This window comes from Marmota marmota, unplaced genomic scaffold (genome assembly GCF_001458135.2).
Source record: "Marmota marmota marmota unplaced genomic scaffold, marMar, whole genome shotgun sequence".
Classification (NCBI taxonomy): domain Eukaryota; kingdom Metazoa; phylum Chordata; class Mammalia; order Rodentia; family Sciuridae; genus Marmota; species Marmota marmota.
The window spans coordinates 5,115,860-5,135,721 of record NW_025999927.1 but is presented as its reverse complement, the minus strand read 5'-3'; the positions used below and the strand labels follow the sequence as shown (position 1 = coordinate 5,135,721).

The following is a 19,862-nucleotide window of genomic DNA, read 5'->3' as shown; positions in this document are numbered from 1 at the left end:
CAGAAAATATTTCCTAAAATGTAGGTAATCTCCAGGCCTAAGTGACTATTCTGTCACTCTGCACGATATGGAAAGGTTTTAGATGACCCCCTTGTCTTAAATTAAGGATACAATCAGATCTGCAAACTAGTAACATGTAGCAGTGTCCGTAAGAGTATACTGAGCACAGATTAGAGGGGGAGGTGAGTGAAGATGGGGTGGCAGAGTAGATTGTTAGGGCTGTCACAAAGATTCACAGAGTAGGTGGCTTAAACAAAAACTTGTTTTCTCACATTCTGGAGACTGGAAGTCCAAGATCAAGGTGTCAGCAGGCTTGGCCTCTCTTGTGAGGCCCCTCTCCTCTGTGTGCAGAGGGCAGCCTTCTGGCTGTGTCCTTACATGGCCTTTTATATGGCAGCATGCATTCTTGGTGGCTCCTCCTCTTCTTACAAGGGCAGAAGAGTTGGGATTAGGGCCTCACATTACCATAATTATATCTTTAAAGAGCCTATCTCCAAATACAAGCATATCGAAGGTTAGGGCTTCAACCTACGCATCTGGGGGCAGCAGAGTCTACAGCAGGTGGCATGGAGACATGGCTAGAATTCAGGCTGCTGTGCTTGCCAGCAGACACATCTCCTCCCAAGCCATAAGCCCAGACAACCCTGCACAGTTCCTAGACTGGAAATTCTACTTTGTGTGGAATTTCATTAAATACTCCTGCAAGGTATTTCTTCCTCTTTTTAGAAATGTAAGAGCAATTGGGACTCCACACACTCCAGGAAGCCAAGTGCCACCAGAGCCAGGCATGCTGTTGTCTCACAGAAGTAAGCAGCAGCTTCTCCTATGTAAGCCCTTCCTTCAGAAAGCGTGGCAAGCACAAGTCTCAGGGAAAATCAAGTACCTCGATCTTCTGATGTCAATGTGATTGGTACCTGGGAGGTCACCTGCATGTTCTTCTATTATTTCCTTAACTTTACTATTTTCTTTTTAGCTTTATTTTGGCTGGTTTTGGTGTGCTTTTCTCAAACTGAAATTTAAATTACATATACATCGGGTGTAATTTTTATATTTTCTGAGGGAATCTGAAGTTCATATAACATGACAGTGAAGTGGAGCTTCAGTAGAGCAAGTAAACAACTGAAGAACTAAAGGCAGTACTTCAGGTTAGAGAAAACACTGCTCGGTATTGACATAATTGAAAGGTATTTAATATTACTTCAGTAAAAAATGAGGTTTGATTTCTAAGGCAACTCAGAACTGCACACATATAGTTTCCTATTGAAAATATAGCTTTTGATCCATGGAAATTTTTCTTTCGAATGTACTCTAAGAATAAATTATCTTCAGATAGCAGGGAAAAGGGCATAAGATAAAGCTAACATATAATTTTGTCATTGGCTGGTAATTAGGACTCAAGTTCTGATTTTTTCCCCTTTGTTGAGCAGGCTGGATCATATGTGAACACAAGATACCCTTCTGTTTCCACAGAGACCTAGAGAAAAAGCTACGGTTGGGCTTAGCTTTTCTCGGAGCTGAGATCTAATCCTTAGCCCTTGAGACTTTGCCATTCTGGTGGCAGAGAGAGAGAGGAGAGACACCCCACACACGCGCTGGAACACTCCCACAGGAGAAGCCCCTTTCCCCTGTGGCATGAGCAGCTGGATCAGCAACCTCAGGACTCTTCCCTGTCCTGAGCTCTCAGACCCACAGGAGGGCAGGGGGCAGGGCCAGATGCCACAGGAGGGAACATGCCCACCACTCTCCCACCTCATCAAAGCTGCAGCACAGGTGAAGAGACGGGGTAAGATCAGCCTCCAATGGGGCACTGAGTCAGCACCACTTCTTTTTCAGACTCTTTTGAAAGGAATTCAGCATAGGCTCTTGATTAGCTGACTGCATATGGACTGAGAGAATTATACAATCATTTAAAAAGAATTTTGTTAAAGATAAATCCTTGATGCTTTTCCTGATCAACAGATGCTTTGCTGACTCCCCCTGATTCTAACTGCATGACCACATCAGTCTTTTAAAGACTTTTTGTAATTTTTCTTTTTGATCTCGGACTAACAACTTATACTAGACAGGGTATCATTTCAGTCATATAAACTACATAAAAGAGTTGACAAAATATGCTCAGTTATGTTATATACACTAAGCTGAGCAGGTGGGGATCTTTTGTGTCTACATGCATATGAATATGTATACACATATACAAACCCAGGCATACCTGTATGCATGTAAGTTTTCCATATGTATCCATCCTACCACAAGGTGATTAAGATTGCTTTAATAGCCAGTGTGTATTTGCTCAACTGATTATCTCTGTAGCCATGAGAAGGAACCAAGAAGATGGCAGAAAATACCAAATCAAGTCTAGCACAGACATAAAGACATGCCATGTTTAAGAACAACTTGAAAACAGAACATTTATGCAAAATTTTAGGACTATAGTAATAACAACATATTACTTGGCTTAAAAAGCTCTGTTGCCATGAATTGGCAGTTTGACAAACTTGATCCTTCACACTCTAGGGGCTTGAGAACTTTCAGTAGTGGCAGGCAAATTAAGAAACTGTACATAGGAATTTGTGTCAAGTTAATTTAAGAGTGAGATGATGAGAGATTCCACTGTCAAAAAGCACGTTGTCTCAGGCATAGATAAACTCTGACTCCTTGGAGACCACTAGAATGCTTCCCCAAAACCTCCAACAAAAGTCCAACAATACTGACCAGTACAGATAATTCATCAGAATTCTACATTAGCTTTATGACACAGGTATCAATATAAACTCAAAGTCATTCTTTAAATTTTAAAAATTCTTTGAAGTCTAAAATCAAAAAACAAAGTTATTTACACAAATGTGGTGCTCAAACTCACTTCAGAGCTTATTTCAAGACTGCAGTAGTTCTCTGTATATGAACAGTACTGTGTCACTAACATTAGTTATGTCCTTGTGAACAGGTAGCCCTGGAATCTGCATATATGCTATGACACATATACAAACAGAACTCACACATGCATCTAAAGGTCTTTAACTTCCTTAGATGTTCAAAAAGGAAAACATGATAACTGAGTATTTTAAAATAAAACTTATTATAAAAACAGTATCTCAGGTCTTATCCACAGTACAGATAACATGGAAAAAAGTCTCACTCACACCTTCCCCTGATACTTAAGACACCCAGAGTGGCAGGGGATTAGGTTGCCAATTTCACCACCCAGAGATACACGTGTTCAAAATAGAATTAATAAAAATGCAATTCATATTTTGCAAATTTGTGTTTGATAAGTGACAGTCATATTGTCTCAAACACTTGCCCAGTGATTGAACTTAGAACTTAAAGGCACAACCAGCCACTTATGGGCACTGAGCACTTGACAAGTAGCTAATGTGACTGGGAAGTGCAATTTTTAATGTTCTTTATTAATTTTAATGTTTCTTAACTCTACACAGCCCCATGTGGCCACAAGCCACCACAGAAGTGCAGCTCTGAAGAACAGGTGCCCTCTCCCTTGCTATGCCAAGGCCCTCAGCTTTAATACAAAGCTTGGTTCCCAGCCTTGTCCTGGACCATGAGAAAAGACTGTCCTTGTACTCCTATAGAGCTTCTCCATTTCTGCACTATAGAGGTAACGAAAGTGACACCATCTGCTGGCAGACTTCAATATACATAAAGAAAGGATCAGGTTCTCTCAGCTTCCAGCAGAGGGCCCCATAGACAGTGGATTCTTATTGCATTTTTTTTTTCCCATCCTTTATTTTTTTTTTTTTTTTTAATTTTCTATTGTTGGTTGTTCAAAACATTACAAATTTCTTGACATATCATATTCCACACTTTGATTAAAGTGGGTTATGAACTCCCACCTTCACCCCATACACAGATTGCAGAATCACATCAGTTACACATCCATTGATTTACATATTGCCATACTAGTGTCTGTTGTGCTCCGCTGCCTTTCCCATCCTCCACCATCCCCCCTCCTATTGCATTTTTGTAAACTGAAGAGAAAAAGGCTACAAGCAGGTCATTAACCAGGGGAATTCTAAATGAGCTCTCCAGGACTGTGGAACTCCATCCTTTGTCTTGACCTTTGTTTTCTTAAGCTCATCAAAGCCATTTCCGCCTTATTGAGATCCCAAATATTCTGCTAGAGCTATTTCAAGGACCCCTGATCCAATCAGCCACACGGTGCCCATGGGATTTAAAACTGCAAATCATCTGCTCACTCACCCTCCAATGCCAGGCATCAGAACCACAGTCTCATTGTGCCACAAACTTTAAAATGAGCCAAATGAGCACACTCACCATCACCAACATCGAAGTCCTTGAAAGCCAGTTCGGAACCTGAATCGTCCAGCAAGATTTCACCATTCAGCGTGAACATCATGGTGTGTTCGTTCATGTCGACCATGCAACCCACAACGTCGCCTGCCTGCCAGGAGCGCCCATAGTGCTCATTGCCCTGGTGCCACCGCTGAGCCTACAGGGACAGAAAAGTCCTTGTGACACAGTCAGCCACGTAACAGAATGCACCCACCATTCCCTGAGTGACTCCAGGCGGCCCCTTCTGTGAACACAACAAAAGAGCTTCAGAACATCAGCAGCCCTGGGCAAGGGTGGAGTGGCCAAGGATCTATACTCTGATGTTCACATGGTATACTGCTCAATCTTGGGAAAACCCAGGTGCTAGTTCATGCTTTTGGGACTCTACTTTTTTTTTTTTTTTTTTAAATCTAACTCCACATCGTATTAAAAAAAAAAAAAATACACCTTTACCTTTTTTTCCACTGAAATGACTACTTTCCTGGAAATTAGTTGTTTTTCTATAACCCACCCCCCAAAACAAAGAATTATGACCTGGACATCAAGCTGGGAACTTATTGAAAATGTCATTCTAGTTTTCATCCATTTCAAAATAAAATTTCATTCCTTGGAACCCCTGGCAATGTCAGTTCAACATACTGAAAATCCAAAAGATTTTCAGTTACATACTAAAAAAAAGAAAAAGAAAAAAACTTCAAATCCATAAAAATAGTTTTCCCCAAATCTAAAAATATTAAGATATCTGGTAAAATAAGAAGCCAAAAATTGAATATACAAAAGTGAAATTTCATAAATGCATTGGAAATAGTTTTGGCAAATGTGAATTTTGGATCTACAAGCATATTTCATTGATTTCTAGGTACAAAATCACTTACATTAATTATTTTACTCTACATCACCTTTATTGTGGATTGCCACATAACAGGATACAGTGACCAATGCAAAACAGTGATAAAATTTTTCTCAATATAACATATTGCACTTTTTAAAATTCTAGTTAAGTATCAAAAAGCATTAAATTTTAGAACCAATGTATCTAGTCTAGTGACCTCCTTACCCCACCATAGACAGTCCGAAAAGTAACAGTCCCTTAACTGCCAGGGGTAAAGGGTACTTTGACTCCCCTGGGCAGTTCTTGATATTAGTTATAGCTGATCTTCAGCAGAAATAAAGCAAAGGCTGCCTTTTGTCTTATACTTTATTTTTTGAAATTTAAATACAATTTGCTTTTTGATCAAAAGAGGGAAGGAGGCTAAAACTTTCCATTTGAGGTAAAAAAAAAAAAAAAATTCAGGAAATGTGAGGTTTCAGACCACAGTAACCACCTGTCCTGATTTGGAGCTTAGAAACACTGTCCCACAGTGGATATCACACACCTGAAATACCCAAATGTTAACTTCTTTATGATTACCTATTTATTCTATTTGTTTTAAATTAAAAATAGTTTCCCTCCATGTGGAAAGGAATACAATTGCATGAAGAAAATATTTTATATACATGAAACAATCTTTAAACATTATTAAATATATAAAATAAGGGCTTGACACAGTTTAAGGAAAAAATTTCTAATAATGTTGAAAATGAAAACTGTGATTATCAATAACATCACATTCAGCATTTTTGCAGCCAGTATTTTTCATTTAAATTCAGTTTTTGGCTGACACATTAAAAACAAAATTGTTTATGGGGACCGCATGATATTTCCATACACATCTACATCCTTGTGATATTTAAATCCATCTAAACCCTTCACTCTCCTGAACGTTTGTGGTTAAAAACCCACGGACCTGCTCCCGGCTGCTGAAAGGGTGTTCTCCGTTAGACCCACTGCGCAGCAGCCGGACCTTTGCTCTGTTTAATTGCAACGCTGTGAGTGCAGCCCAACTGCTCCTTCCTCCTCCTGCTCCTCTCTCTGGTCCACATTCTACCCTCGCCTAAAGACTGGCATTCCTATGCTTTTAACTGACACGCATTAAAGCCGCTATTCCTTGAAGACGAATCCTTGCACAGAATTGCGGCAGCAACGACATGCGCGTTTCTTCCACACTTTCGAAGGACAAGGCTGACCCGTGCTTTTGGTGACCTCTTGATGACTATTACTGTATGGAGGGGGTAGTCAGTTGCGCAATCACGAGGACAGCAACTTCCCTGCGTGGAGAAGCTGGCCTCTTCACTCACCTGTTGCCTGCAGGGAGGCAGGGACCACAGCGCGTCTACCCGCGTCCACTCACCTTGAAGCCATCGAAGGCGAAGGCGCGCTCATCCGAGCCCAGCTCCTGGTCGGGCTGACACCCCGGCCTGCTCCAGCCGACCCTCATGTCTCCTGCAGTGACCGCCTCGAATTCAAAGTACCAGCGGCCCGCCTTCACCGCGTAGGTCTTCTCCGCGCGGAAGATGCGGAACCTTTCCCCGGTGCCGCTGCACACCTCTGCTCTGGCCGCTGCAATTTCAGACAAGGAAAGCGAAAGAAAAGGAAGGACATCACAGACCTGTGGGACTCCATCCCGCGGGGGCAAGACCACCCCTGCCGTGTCCTTGTCATGATTCACATTCTACTAAGTGCGAGCTCCCAGCTACAAATGCAGGTGCAACGCAGCCCCAGGGCATCCCTTGCTGAGGCCGGGAGGCGGCGGCTCAGCCAAAGCTGACCCTAGACGAGGACCCCTCCTTCCGCGCCTTTCCGAGAGAGAACTCTCTGGGCAAGAAAACCCAGGGGCCACTGGGCGGCTTGGCAAGGGAAGACCGCAGGCATCCGGGGGTGTGGGTGGAAGAGCAAGCTCTCAACTGCTCTGCAGAAGAAGACATTCACCCGTGAGAAAGAAGAGGAAAGGCGCAGCTGGGAAGAGAAGCTTAAGGGAGGAGGGGAAACCCTAAAAACAGAGGCATAGTGGATGACGAATTTCCATGGCAGGACGGCTAAGGGCCACTGATGTGATGCCAAACCTCACCACGCCCACATTTTCAGTTAACACGCTCTACATACAGATGTGTCTAACAAACAGGGGAAATGAAAGGTCACAGTCCGATATCAGGACCAGAGTGGTGCAAAGGGAAAACCACGTACATATCCACAGGAAATAAGATCCCAGGGAGACTGAGGGCCAGGATGACCCCACAGGAATCATAGGAGGCAGGACCAACGGTCCCCTGACCTGATACTGCAGGCCATGGAAAGGGTCACCTCAGCTAAGATCTGGGCTAGATGCACAGGAGGAACTTCAGTGGCTAAACTCACATCACACAACCTCCGGGGCCACCTGATGCTACAGCCCTGTTCTTCCCTCTCTGGCCCTGCTAGCTAGCATAAAGTTAGTGCACACTGAATAAATATTAGTCCTCACCTTCCCACCTTACAAGGCCTTTTAAATAATAAACATTTAATAACAGTTTAACCACTGAATTGATATGGCCAAATTAAAATTATAAAAGTGAATTTGATAAGCCATGAAGGTCACTAGTAAGACACAGTTGGATCATATGTAACAACTCATAATTAGATTGAAATAAAGCCATGAAAAGAACACAGGTGCCAGTCACACAGATGCTAGTGGCTAGGGAGACTGAGGCAGGAGGACCTCAAGTTCAGTCAGCCTCAACAACTTAGTGAGACCCTAAGCAATTTAGCAAGGCCCTGTCTAAAAAATAAAAAGTGCTGGGATACAGCTCAGGGGTTATGCTCCCTGGGTCCAATCCCTGGTACTAAAAAAAAAAAAAAAGGCAATAACATCGTGGGCTATAGCATTCTGAAGCTCTCCACTATGGATTTAATTAATGAAATGATCAATAACTGCTTGGGATGACAGAGGTGGGGGTTAAAGAACCAACACCTGCTGACTTCTCTTTCAAAAGCTGACTCAAGACCCTAAATAAAATAAATCCATGGTGAAGACATTACTCTCATGTCTGTTCCTGAAGATTTAACTTTTTGAGGAAAAAAATAGTATCAGGTTTTATAACACTTAAAGGCAGTTGCTGACACTAGTTCTTAAAAATACTCATTTCAGGAAAAGTAAAATTTCATTTATAATTCATTTTTCTTCAAGATACAGCCTACTAATCCATTGACTCCTTAAATCATGATTGTAACCTTCCCTAAGAATATAAACTATGAACTACACATTTAGAGATAATTTTCAGGGGGAAAAAGTTTTCCATATTTTTAGTTATGCTGACATTTGTAAATAAAATCTGACATTATATTGTAATATTCAATTACCAATTGTACAAGTACAAAATATTCCATTTTTTAAAAAAAATTGGATCACGGAAATGTCCCTGTTTCCCTTCCCCTTTACAATTGCAGGATATCAGAATTTACCAACATGCAGCTGTGCAGGGAAAGCAAACATTTTTTTTTTTACATCAAATTTAGTTTAAAATACATAATTTCCTCCAAAGCCCACTAAAAATGTCTCTTGATATTGAAATAGACCACTAACCCCCTTCACTAGTACAGGGAATGAAAATACAGAGTCTACCTGGGAAATGTGCAACAGTAATAATGAGGAACTTCTTAGTTCTGCCATTCTCCCTGATCTGAAGCTGCTGCACTATTCTTGTGCTCAGTGAAGATGTACAACCTGAATTTGAGTGAGCATAGTCTTCACAAATACACTCATGCAAGGGACTTCACAGTAAGGTACTCCCCACTTTTTAACTTCTATGCATCTTCCTCCAAATGCCTGTGGATTTCATATTAATATTATATTAATATCCTTTTGCCTCCCAAGTCTCTGGGATTATAGGTGTGCACCTCCGCACCTGACTCATATTCTATAATTTTCTTAAATTATTTTAGGGTAGCTTATAACCACAGTTTTTGAGAAGCAATAGTTCATGGGAATTTTTTATAGAGAGAGACACACATGAAATCTTTAGAAAATTTGATTGCATATTCTGTAGCAAAAAAACGTCTGAGCACCAGCATCTGCTGAACCAAACTGGGAACACAGACTTGTCAAAGCCTCAGATACAGGAGCCAAGCAAGCAGCCAGTGGGTAGCACCCCCCTCCAAGATGTGGAGCTCTCTTCTACCAGCATGAAAGTCCTATGTGTAGCCTGATTATAAACATGTTATATCCGTAAGTTTTGGTAGGCAATTTTAGCTCCATGTAAGTGTGTTATACAAATGATTTTTGTATCATCATCACAAATAGGGTAACTGAAATTAAAAATGAGCTGTGAGCAGATATGTTCGTAATGCACCTTGTCAAGGCTTCTTCTCAAAACAGGATAATTTAAGGAAACAGACCTACAAAGTCAAGGTTACAAGCAAGTATGATAAAAACTGCATTCCCAGTACCCAAAGAGTTAGAACAGAGAGGGCACAGCACCAGTGACTGATCAGACAGGTCCTAAATAATTATACAGCCGCAGCGCCAGAGTGAGACTCCGCCACTAGGGGGCTGTCAAGATCTAATTATGTGTTAACCAAAGCAGCAAGCCTGGCATGCTCTACAACTTTACAGCAATCTAGAATCCTTTAGGTAAATTCATTTCATACTTGAAAAAAAAAAAACTGGTATTAACCAGATACCAGACCAACTCCTTAGTATTATTTCTAATAAAGCATTTCAAGTCTTGATAAAACCTGTACTGAATAATTTTGACATATTTTAATATTTCATTAAGACCAATATTCCAACAACGTGAATTGAGTTCACAATTAACCTGAAATAGGTGAGCATTATGTTGAAAAAAAGAGAAAATGTTAGAGCCCTAGTTAATTACAAGGGGTTAGGGATTAAAGTTTAGCAAACTTTTTATGCTTTTAAGTTTTTAAAATGTCAGCATCATCCAAAGAGTCTAAAAATGAACGCTTTCAATCTTACCTTCGTGATCACAGGCTTATTTTGCTTCATACAATCAAATCTTTCACATTTCTTAATTTCCATTCCCATCATCCTTGTTCAGAAAAATCACAATTTTTCTAATACTTTCAACTGGTCTCTTCTCTCCCATCACCTCCCCCTCCAATCTGCTCCTTCCCACTGTTGCCATGGTTGTACTGCTATTGTAAACTGTGATCACACATCAAGATCCTGCTTTGAAACTTCCTGGGGCTCATACTCCCTGTACACATTTATCCACATTTCTTAGCTGGGATTTGAAGGTTTTCTGTCCTTGGCCCTTATCCTTCTACCTTCATCCCTTGCTATTCTGCCCCCTGCATATCCTGAATTGAGCCAACTACACCTTCACCAGGGTGTAGCTCTTTCAGTACTTAATCACATCAGACACCTTTTCACTCTGGTAGGAATGTCTTCCTTGACACTAATCTCCACTTGCTGAAATCTGCATCTCTTCAACATCTGACTCAGGAGACTTCTCTCTTTCCTGAGTCCTCTCACTAGAAAATTCATCTTTCTTATGCACTTTCCATAAAGCTCAAATGATTCCCTGTCAAGTATGCTTGATCCTGACTATCAAGGAAACATGATTCCTTGGAATACACAATGCTTGCCTCTTTGATCACTGTTAATATATATAACTTTAGTAAGAAAGACCCTTGTCAATCAAATGACAACAACTTTATTCTAAACTTAAAATTCAGACCCTGTGCTGTTATCTGATCACCATTTTTCCTCCCAGTGTTCTAATTTCCTTACATGAATGCATTCACTCTGCCAACTCAGTGAATTCCTCTCGTCTTTCTTACCTCTCTCTCCATTCTCAATGTCCACACCTGATCTACAGAGTTTTCTGGAAAACATGCCCAGGATAGCTTGGTGCCATGACTCACTAGTTTTCTGCAACCTTGAATGGACCCTCAGTGTTCCTCCGCAACATGCTCATTTCTTTGCAGTCTATCTCTGCTCCATTCTACAAAGCAGTTAGTCCTAACCTTTATTGCTGAGGGCTATCAGGAGGAACCGCAGAGGCCCTTGCCTCTTGAAGTCATCTTCTCCATAAAAATTAGTGAGAACACTGGCAACTTTTACCCAAATCAACTTCCAGAGCTATGAAAGTAGCCAAAGGCAGGCAACAATCTGCAGAGGTGTATAAGTACTCAACAAAAATGGTCCAGTGTATGAACAGTATGCCCCATTCCCATCCTGCTGGCTCTATGGTATGCTGAAAACCAGTGGCTCCCCAAGCACAGTGAAACCAGCTGCCTAATGGGCTCTGAAGCAGGCAGAACAGGGTCAGTGTCCTCTAAAGCCTTTTCAGATCACTGTTGTGATTTTACCTGATACTTCCTCAGAAAATCCCACTTGCAAGGCATGTTGATTCCACCTTACAGCATGCCCAGTGTAGACAGTCTTTTCCATGGGGACACATACTGAAATCACCAGAGGTCATTTTTTAACATGGCAGCTCCTTAAGGTAGCAGTAACAGTTGAGGTAAAAAAAAAAGAGCTGAGCCAAAACAGAAAGGTTGGAGAATGAGATGTTCACAGCAGGCAACGGAAAACCAGAACACTCCTAGAAATCCATAAGGCCATGTTCATGCTCTGTGCTGTGCATGTATTAAGAAAAGTTCTGAACGTGGGAGGTGTTTCCCATCATACACATCCTCTCCCCCAGCAACGACTTGGAGACTTATCCAAGACCGACGCTTCAATGGCCATACATGACAAACAAGAGACTCCACAAAACTAATTTAGGAAAAAAAAAAACTATGCAAACAAACAACTCTGCAGTGGGTAGGGTAAGAATCCAGAATTGCCACATCATGACATTTGCGACATCATGACATTTAAAACATCTAGTTAAAAAAAAAAAAAAGTAAGACAAAAGAGTATGTCCTATACACGAAGGGAGCAGTCTAAAGAAATCATCCCCAAGGAAGCCCAGGTGCTCTAGAATTATACAATGACATTAAAACAGCTTTTTAAATATGCCCAAAGAACTAAAGGAAACCATGTGTAAACCATTCTAGAGGCTCGGGAGGTTGAGGTAGGAGGATCAAGAGTTCAAAGCCAGTCCCAGCAAAAGTAAGTTACCAAGCAACTCATTGAGACCCTATATCTAAATTTAAAAAATACAAAAATAGGGCTGGGGATGTGGCTCAGTGGTTGAGTGCCCCTGATTTCAATCCCCAGTACCAACCCCCCCCCAAAAAAAACTAAACTATGAGAGACTAAAAGTAATAAAAGTACTAGAGAATTTCAATAAAGAAACAAGAATTAGCCAGGCATGGTAGATAACATATGCCTGTAATCCCAGCAGGTTGGAGGCTGAGGCAGGAGGATCTCAAGTTCAAATCCAGACTCAGCAACTAAGCCTAAGCAACTCAATGAGACCCTGTCTCAAATAAAATATAAAAAAGGGCTGGGGATGTGGCTCAGTGGTTAATTGCACCTGAGTTCAATCCTAAGAAAGAAAGGTAGGGAGGGAGGGAGGAAGGAAGGGAGGGAGGAAGAGACAAGAATTATAAAAAATAACCAAATAAAAATTCTGATGTTGAGAAGTAGAACTGAAATTAAAAACTAAAGTGGCTCAATCAATAGAAAAAAATCAAACAATAAACAAAGATAAAGCTACTGAGATAATCAAGTATGAGAAACAAAAAATAATGAAGAAAAATAAACAGAACTTCAGAGGCCTGTGGGATACAATCAAGTGTGTACACATAATGAAAGTCACATTAGGTGACAGGGGAAGATGAAAGAAGAGTTGAAGAAATAACAGACAAAAACTTTCTAAATTCAATGAAAAACATTAATTTACAAATCCAAGAAGCACAACAAACCTCAAGGGGCATAAACTTGAACTTCCCCCAAATACATCATAATAAAACTCTTCAGGGACAAAGGGAGAATACTGAAAATGGCAAGAGACAAGCAACTTATCACATACAAGGGAGACTAAAAAGGTTAACAAGTGATGTCTCATCAGAAAACAAAGAGGCCAGAAGGCAGTGGATGTTCTATGCAAAGTGCTGAAGAAAACAATGGCAGAGGAGAATATTGTATTCTGCAAATCTTACTGCTCTCTTAAGGCTTCAGATCCAGTCCATTCCTTTAGAAATGGACTTAGAAAATAAACACATCTTCTATTTGAACCAGAAAACTGATTGACAATAGGACTGTCCTTATCTCTTCTCCTGGTTTTCCATGTGCATAGGTTTCCGCCATCTCTCCAAACCTTACCCCTTTCCCATTAAGCTTGGGAGAATAGGTGTTCTCCCTTTTATATAAGGCAATTCCTTCACCTATGCTCTGAATTCCATTCCCTACTAAATCCTTAGAAAGAGTGTTTTATTAAGTTTCTTCCTCCTCTATTTTCAACCTCTTCTATCTGTGCAAATTTCTCCCCCAACCAAAAAAGGTGATATTTAACTCTCTATTCCTAACAATAGTCTTAGATTTATATAGGAAACTGAGCCCTGGATGTTTGTCTAGTTACCTTAACACAAAATGTTTAAAATCAAACACAGAGTCTCCCCACAACCGCCTCTCCATCTGCTCCAAATCCTGTGTTCACTGGGAATGTGGATGAATATATCTATGAAGCTAGATACCATCTCAGACCCCTCCTCTGTCCAGATTATTTGTCCTCTCCTTTAGCTCACAGTGTTGCCTAAGACAAGGTTTCCAACACTCATCATTCACACTTCCTTTTCAGTCACCAAGCTTCCCTCCTCACCTCCACTCTTGTTTACATTCCATCTGCTCTCCAAGGAGCCACCAGAGTCATCTTTTAAGCTAAAAAAAAAAAAAGTTTGCTTCCCTCCCTGTCCTTTACTTTATCTCCTGTCATTTCTCAACCTCCATTCTACATTTGGCCTGGCAAGGCCCTCTGAAATTCCCATTTGCAATCATCCCTTGTGTCTCTGCACCTTCACATATACCACTTTCTCTGTTTGGAGTGCATGAACCTAGTGACATGAACTCCAGGTTGCACATAGAATTCATAAAATCATCCTTCTAAATCAAACCCAGCTTTGCCTACTTTGATGAGTTTAAAATATGTCCACAAATATTTAATCACACTGCCATCTGAAAAGTGTGGACTTCATTCAGTGATTCACTTGTGACAAACTATGGTGGAAATCAGTGTAATAGCATTACAGCTTCCTTCTCATGCTCACTCTTAGATCATATGCTGCAAGGGAAGTCAGTTGTTCATGAAGGCACTCAAGCATCTTTATGAAGAGGTCTATGTGGAAAGGCTGTGGCCCTCTGGCTGGGTCTCCTGCAAACAGCCAGCAAGAAAATGAATCCTTCATCTACAGCTATGTAAGTGAGCTAGCTGTCTCAGCATCAAATCTCCATCTTCAGATGACCACATTCCTGGCCATGTGACAGCAACTCCAACACAGCCCATGATTCAGAACCACCTTACCAAGGTACTCTCAATTCCTAACTCACAGAAACTTTGAAGTAATAAATGTAGTTTTGAGCCATTAAGTTCTGAGAGCTACCACATAGATAAAACTGCACTGTCGTTCCTTGAATCCCAGATCTAGGCACAGTAAATGTGTGCCTTCAATATCCACATACTGAAATCAAATGGAAATGAGAATAATTTCAAATATGGTAGCAAAATGACATCCAATTAGGATTTTGTCCTCAGAATTCAAAGGAAAGTAGGTAACCAAAATGTAGCAACGCATTGTCAATGAGAGTATTCAGAAGGTTAAATTATATTATGGTTGTAAATAGACTGAATCTAAGTGTTCTGAATAACACCTTACTTATCCAACATCATCAAGAACAAAGTTCATCAATTACCTTTGATATGGAATTGATCAGAGGTAACTGATCAACTTTGTTCTTATGCCTTTAAGTGGTCATATATTTTAAAATAACCACTAACAGTTTTTCTGACATGCACTGCACATTTCCATGTACAGGTAAAATGTACTCTCCTTCTTGGATACTTACCATTGTTAACTCTTTACTCTTTCCTGGAAGACTCAAGGTTTCCACTAAATCCACAGGGATCATGTCTCTGAGCTGTGCTATCCACTCCCTTCTCTTTAGTGCTCATGATGTCATTTCTAACTTTATAACTGAGTGAGACTGGTTTGAGCACCTCTCTCAGGTTATGATTTTCAGTGCGTATCAGGAAAGCAACAGTGTGAGAAGGCCTGATAAAGTTGAGTAAGTAACTTCCAAAAGACTTGAAATGCAGCAGGAGAAGGGAAGGGAGGGTCAGATAATCAATCATGTTTATGAAGACTCCAGGTACCCAAAATATAAATATTCAAGGGGAAAAAATGAAAGCATGTTAATATAAAAATAAATGGTATTTCAGGGTAAAAAACTAGGTGATTCTCCCCAACACTTCATTATTATCATTATAACATCTTTCTAACAGAAATAAAGTATTGTCACCTCTCCTACTCTCTTGTAAGGATACAAAAACATTAAAGAAGTATAAACTTAAAGGATGCTAAAGACCTCTGTGACTATTAAATTCTTCATTTACCTGAGTAGTTGAATCAAACATTAAAATGTAGGCAAAAACACTGTGCAAAGTGCTATACTACCATTTTACTAGTAAGAATTTGTATGCCTGTTCTCTACAGACATTCACTAAAAAACCCACAGGTCAGGTCATTTCAAAGGGGTCCTGTGGGGCTGTGAAACAGGATCCCTTAACACTGTGACTAAAAAGTGGAGTTTGCACAGGACTCCATGGTCACTCTGAGTGTAACACCCTCCTGGGAAGCAGTGAGATACTGACACTCATAATCATGATAGGTTACTAACAATGACCCCCAGTAGGTGAGATGAGAAGGTAAGTTTGTGTCTGACAGTTTAAACCCCCAAAAGATAGATTTAGGATCAATTATTTGAAAAGAATTATTAAGTCAACTAATCCCTAAGAAGACCCATAGCAATGAGAAAAACCATGACTATCAATGTCAGGAATGACAAAGGAAGTGTCACCACAGATCTAATATGCAGGATGATAAATGGATGAGGAAACAACTTTACACTAATAAAATGAGAGCAACTTAAATAAAGCAAATTAATTTATTGGTGAACATAATAAAAAACTTGTGCTAAATATCAACACTTAAGGAAGAAATAATACAAAACTAACACTAATTCTTTCAGAAAATTGAAGAGGAAGGAACAATCCCTAACTTACATGGCCAGCTTTACCCTGATATTGAAATCTGATAATGAGTTCAATAATCATGAGGAATATCCTCATGGACATAGATACAAAAATTCTAAATAAAGTATCAGAAAACAGAATCCAGATATGTTTTTTTAAAAAAGGACACTACATCATGACTAACCAGTTATCCTAGAAATGAAAACCAGGTTGAATGCTTCAAAGACAATGTTAATCAAAATATCAACAAAGAAGAAAAATAGGTAAAGAACAAAAGCACAAAATTCAACATCTTGTTCATGACAAAAGCTCCCAAGCAACCAGGAACCAAAAGCAATCTCTGCAGTGTGGTGAAGGACACTGAGAACTCGGCTGCCCATGCTTCCCATCCAGCTTTGCAGTGAAGCTTGGAAACCTCTTCCCTTAGGACTTACCCCACCCCCAATTCCACCCCCATGCCACCCTGGTCTGAATTCCTTACCAGTCAAGAGGCAAAAAGTGTGATGGCTGTAAAATAAAAGGTGAGATTTTTCTTATAGATCTCATGATTATGTATGCAGAAAACTCTATGGATTCTATGAGGGTTCGGGGCAGAACTGATAGATGAATTTATCTAGACAACATTGAGGCAGGATAAAAGAAAGGAAGACAGGTGGAAAGACAGGCCAGGACTGTCTTAAATCTAGACTCCAGCCTCCCTCACTCCACTCCCCAGGCCTGAATTCCTAAAAGGTCTAATAAACCTTGGAATATTCTAAGTCCAGTTGATCAATGCCTGTATATCTTGTTAGCTTACAGGATATATTTTAAGACTAAGTAAAAGGAGCTGAGAGAAGAGAGAGACAGAGATAGAGATTGGGGGTGGGGGGCGTAGAAAGAGAAATAGTGCTAAAACCCCATGACATGGGTACACTGAAGTGCTATCTGTTAACCAGATAAGGTCACCCTGAAGATTCTGAGAAAAACCAGAGCAGGTCCCTGTGACAGAAACTGACAATTCTTAGGCTGACCACCCCACGTGCTTCTCCTGCTCACCATTTACAAAGCTGCTTTTAGAAGCAGCAGAGACCCCAAGGGTGCACCTCATTCCTGAATTAATCTCCTTGCTCTCCTAATAAATCTCTGCTTGTGCATCTTTTGATGCATCTTGAATTCATGAAATTCCTTTTAGGAATTCCTAAAATTCATTTCCAAGGAGTAAGTCAAGAATCTGCTAGGGCAGAGTTGGGTCCCCTTATTCCTTCTGTGGCACCTCCTGGGACACCCCATATATATATACAAATACCAATAATGTATCTCATATAACAGCAAGTAACTGGAAAATAAAAATGTTATTTATAAACATACCAAATGTATCAGATAAATAATAATGTGTACAATCTCCACCCCGAAAACTACAAAACAAGGGTGAGATAAATAGGAGGAAAGGGAACAGAGGAATGTGCCACGTTCATGAATTGGCAAACTAACTCCTGTTAAAATATCAATTTTCTCCAAATGACCTATAAATTTGGTTCTAATTCTACTAAATCAAATTGATGCCAGGCGCGGCAATATGCCTATAATCCCCATGGCTCTGGAGGCTGAGGCAAGAGGATCACAAGTTCAAAGCCAGCCCCAGCAAAAGCAAGGCACTAAACAACTCAGTGAGACCCTGTCTCTAAATAAAATACAAAAAAAAAAAAGGCTGGAGATGTGGCTCAGTGGTCCAGTGCCCCTGAATTCAATCCCCAGTACCAAAAAGAAAAATCAAACTGATACACTGAATCTACAGTATATACAGAAATGCAAGGGGACAAAAAACCAAATAAATCCTTTATTTTGTTTATTTTTATGTGGTGCTAAGGATCAAACCCAGGGCCTTGCACATGCTAGGCGGGCACTCTACCGCTGAGCCACAACACCAGGCCACAAAGAAATCCTTTAAAAACAAGGAAGTTGGAGGATTTACCCCACCTGATGTCAGGACTTTTTGTAAAGTGATGACTACAGGGTGGCATACACTTACTGTAAGGTCCTTGCTTAACATCTGGATGGCCATCTTAAATGACAGTGGATATCTTAAGAAAAAGTTTTGCTTTCCCGCCCAAGGGCCTTTCTGAGAAAGACTCAGCACTCCCTCATACCAAACCCACCATTAACCTCATTAGGACCTGCTGGCTCCAATTCCTGAGCCTGCCCTATAAAAGTTGCAGAACCCAAGCCTGTATAGCCTCTCTGCATCTAAGGAGAGATATGCCTTTATTTGTCAGCTCTGACAAATAAACTCCCATGTGTATCTCTGCCTGGTCTCCATCTTTCATTTCTCACTCACCCATCTCCCACTTCCTTGCTTTCCTTTCACTTAGGGAGAGATGTGTAGGTCAATGGAATAGCATGGGCAGTCCAAAGATAGACCAACTTAAACGTGATCAATAAATTTTGACAAAAAGGGCACAATAATTTAATTTGGAAAGAGGATAACTGTTTGCACAAATGATGCTGGGACAGCTGGATATCCATCTGTACAAAAAACAAACCTTGCTCTCAACCTCACATCATTAACAAAAATTAACTCAAACTAGGTCAGAGATCTCAAAGTAAAAGCTAAGATAATAAAACTCTTGAAGAAAATACAAGAGGAGATCTTTGTCTTTGCATAAGCAAAGATTTCTTTGGACATAAAATATACAAATAGAAAGGAAAAATCATAAATAGACTTCACAATTAACTCTATACCCTCACATCTTTCCCCCTCAGCATATCGTCCTATGCTCCACCCCCAGTTCATTGTCCACTTTCAGAAACTGTAAACCTTTTTACAAAACTACTGATTATATTTTAGATAATAATTGAATCTAACATTTCTATACATTACTAATGTCATTTCTATGGGGGACTTGAAGTCCAGGGAAAGAGAAGTGGGGTCAGAGCATCCCCTTCAAGCGGGGTCTTGCTCAAGTTACACGACTTTGCTAACCCCAAATCCTCTCATCTACAAAATGGAAATGACAGTAGCCATCTCAAAGGGTCGTGATAAGAATTAACGAGCTTCTGTAAGTAGCTTAGGTGAGCATATTAAATGCTCAGAAAAGGCTGGCCAGGTCACAATTACTAGAAATCCTTTAGAGGGGGCATGGAAGCACAGCAAGAGATCAAAGTAAGCCACATTGCTGGAGGCAGTAACCAGGATAATCCTGAGGATAAACAGGAAGTGTTGAGAGATGCCCCTGACCTTAAGGATGAGACGAGATCATCTCAGATTACCCAACTGTGCCCTAAATCCAATGACAAATATCCTTAGGAGAGACACAAGAGGAGCTGCGCGCAGTGGCATATATCTGTTATCCCAGCTACTTGGGAGGCTGAGGATTGAGGATTGCCTAGCTGGAGCCCAGCTGAGTGATACAGCAAGACTCTGCCTCAAAAGAAAAAGGAAAAAACACGTAGGAGGTGGCAATGTGAGGATGGATGTAGGCCTGGGGTAATGTGGCCACAAGCCAAGGATGCTGGCAACAACCAAGGAATGCAGTCTCTTTAGGTACTCTGGGGGAATC

At 40.5% G+C, this 19,862-nt stretch overlaps 1 protein-coding gene across 1 annotated transcript in view; it reads right to left on the bottom strand.

Moving 5' to 3' along the window:
* Positions 1-19,862, bottom strand: part of Ryr2 (ryanodine receptor 2) — a 437,587-nt gene that overhangs the window by 211,859 nt on the left and 205,866 nt on the right. Inside the window, exons 29-30 of the mRNA XM_048800411.1 lie at positions 6,540-6,748; positions 4,291-4,465 (exon numbers count right to left, since the gene is read on the bottom strand). Coding sequence (XP_048656368.1) covers positions 4,291-4,465; positions 6,540-6,748 — 384 coding nt within the window. The remainder of the gene's footprint in view (positions 1-4,290; positions 4,466-6,539; positions 6,749-19,862) is intronic.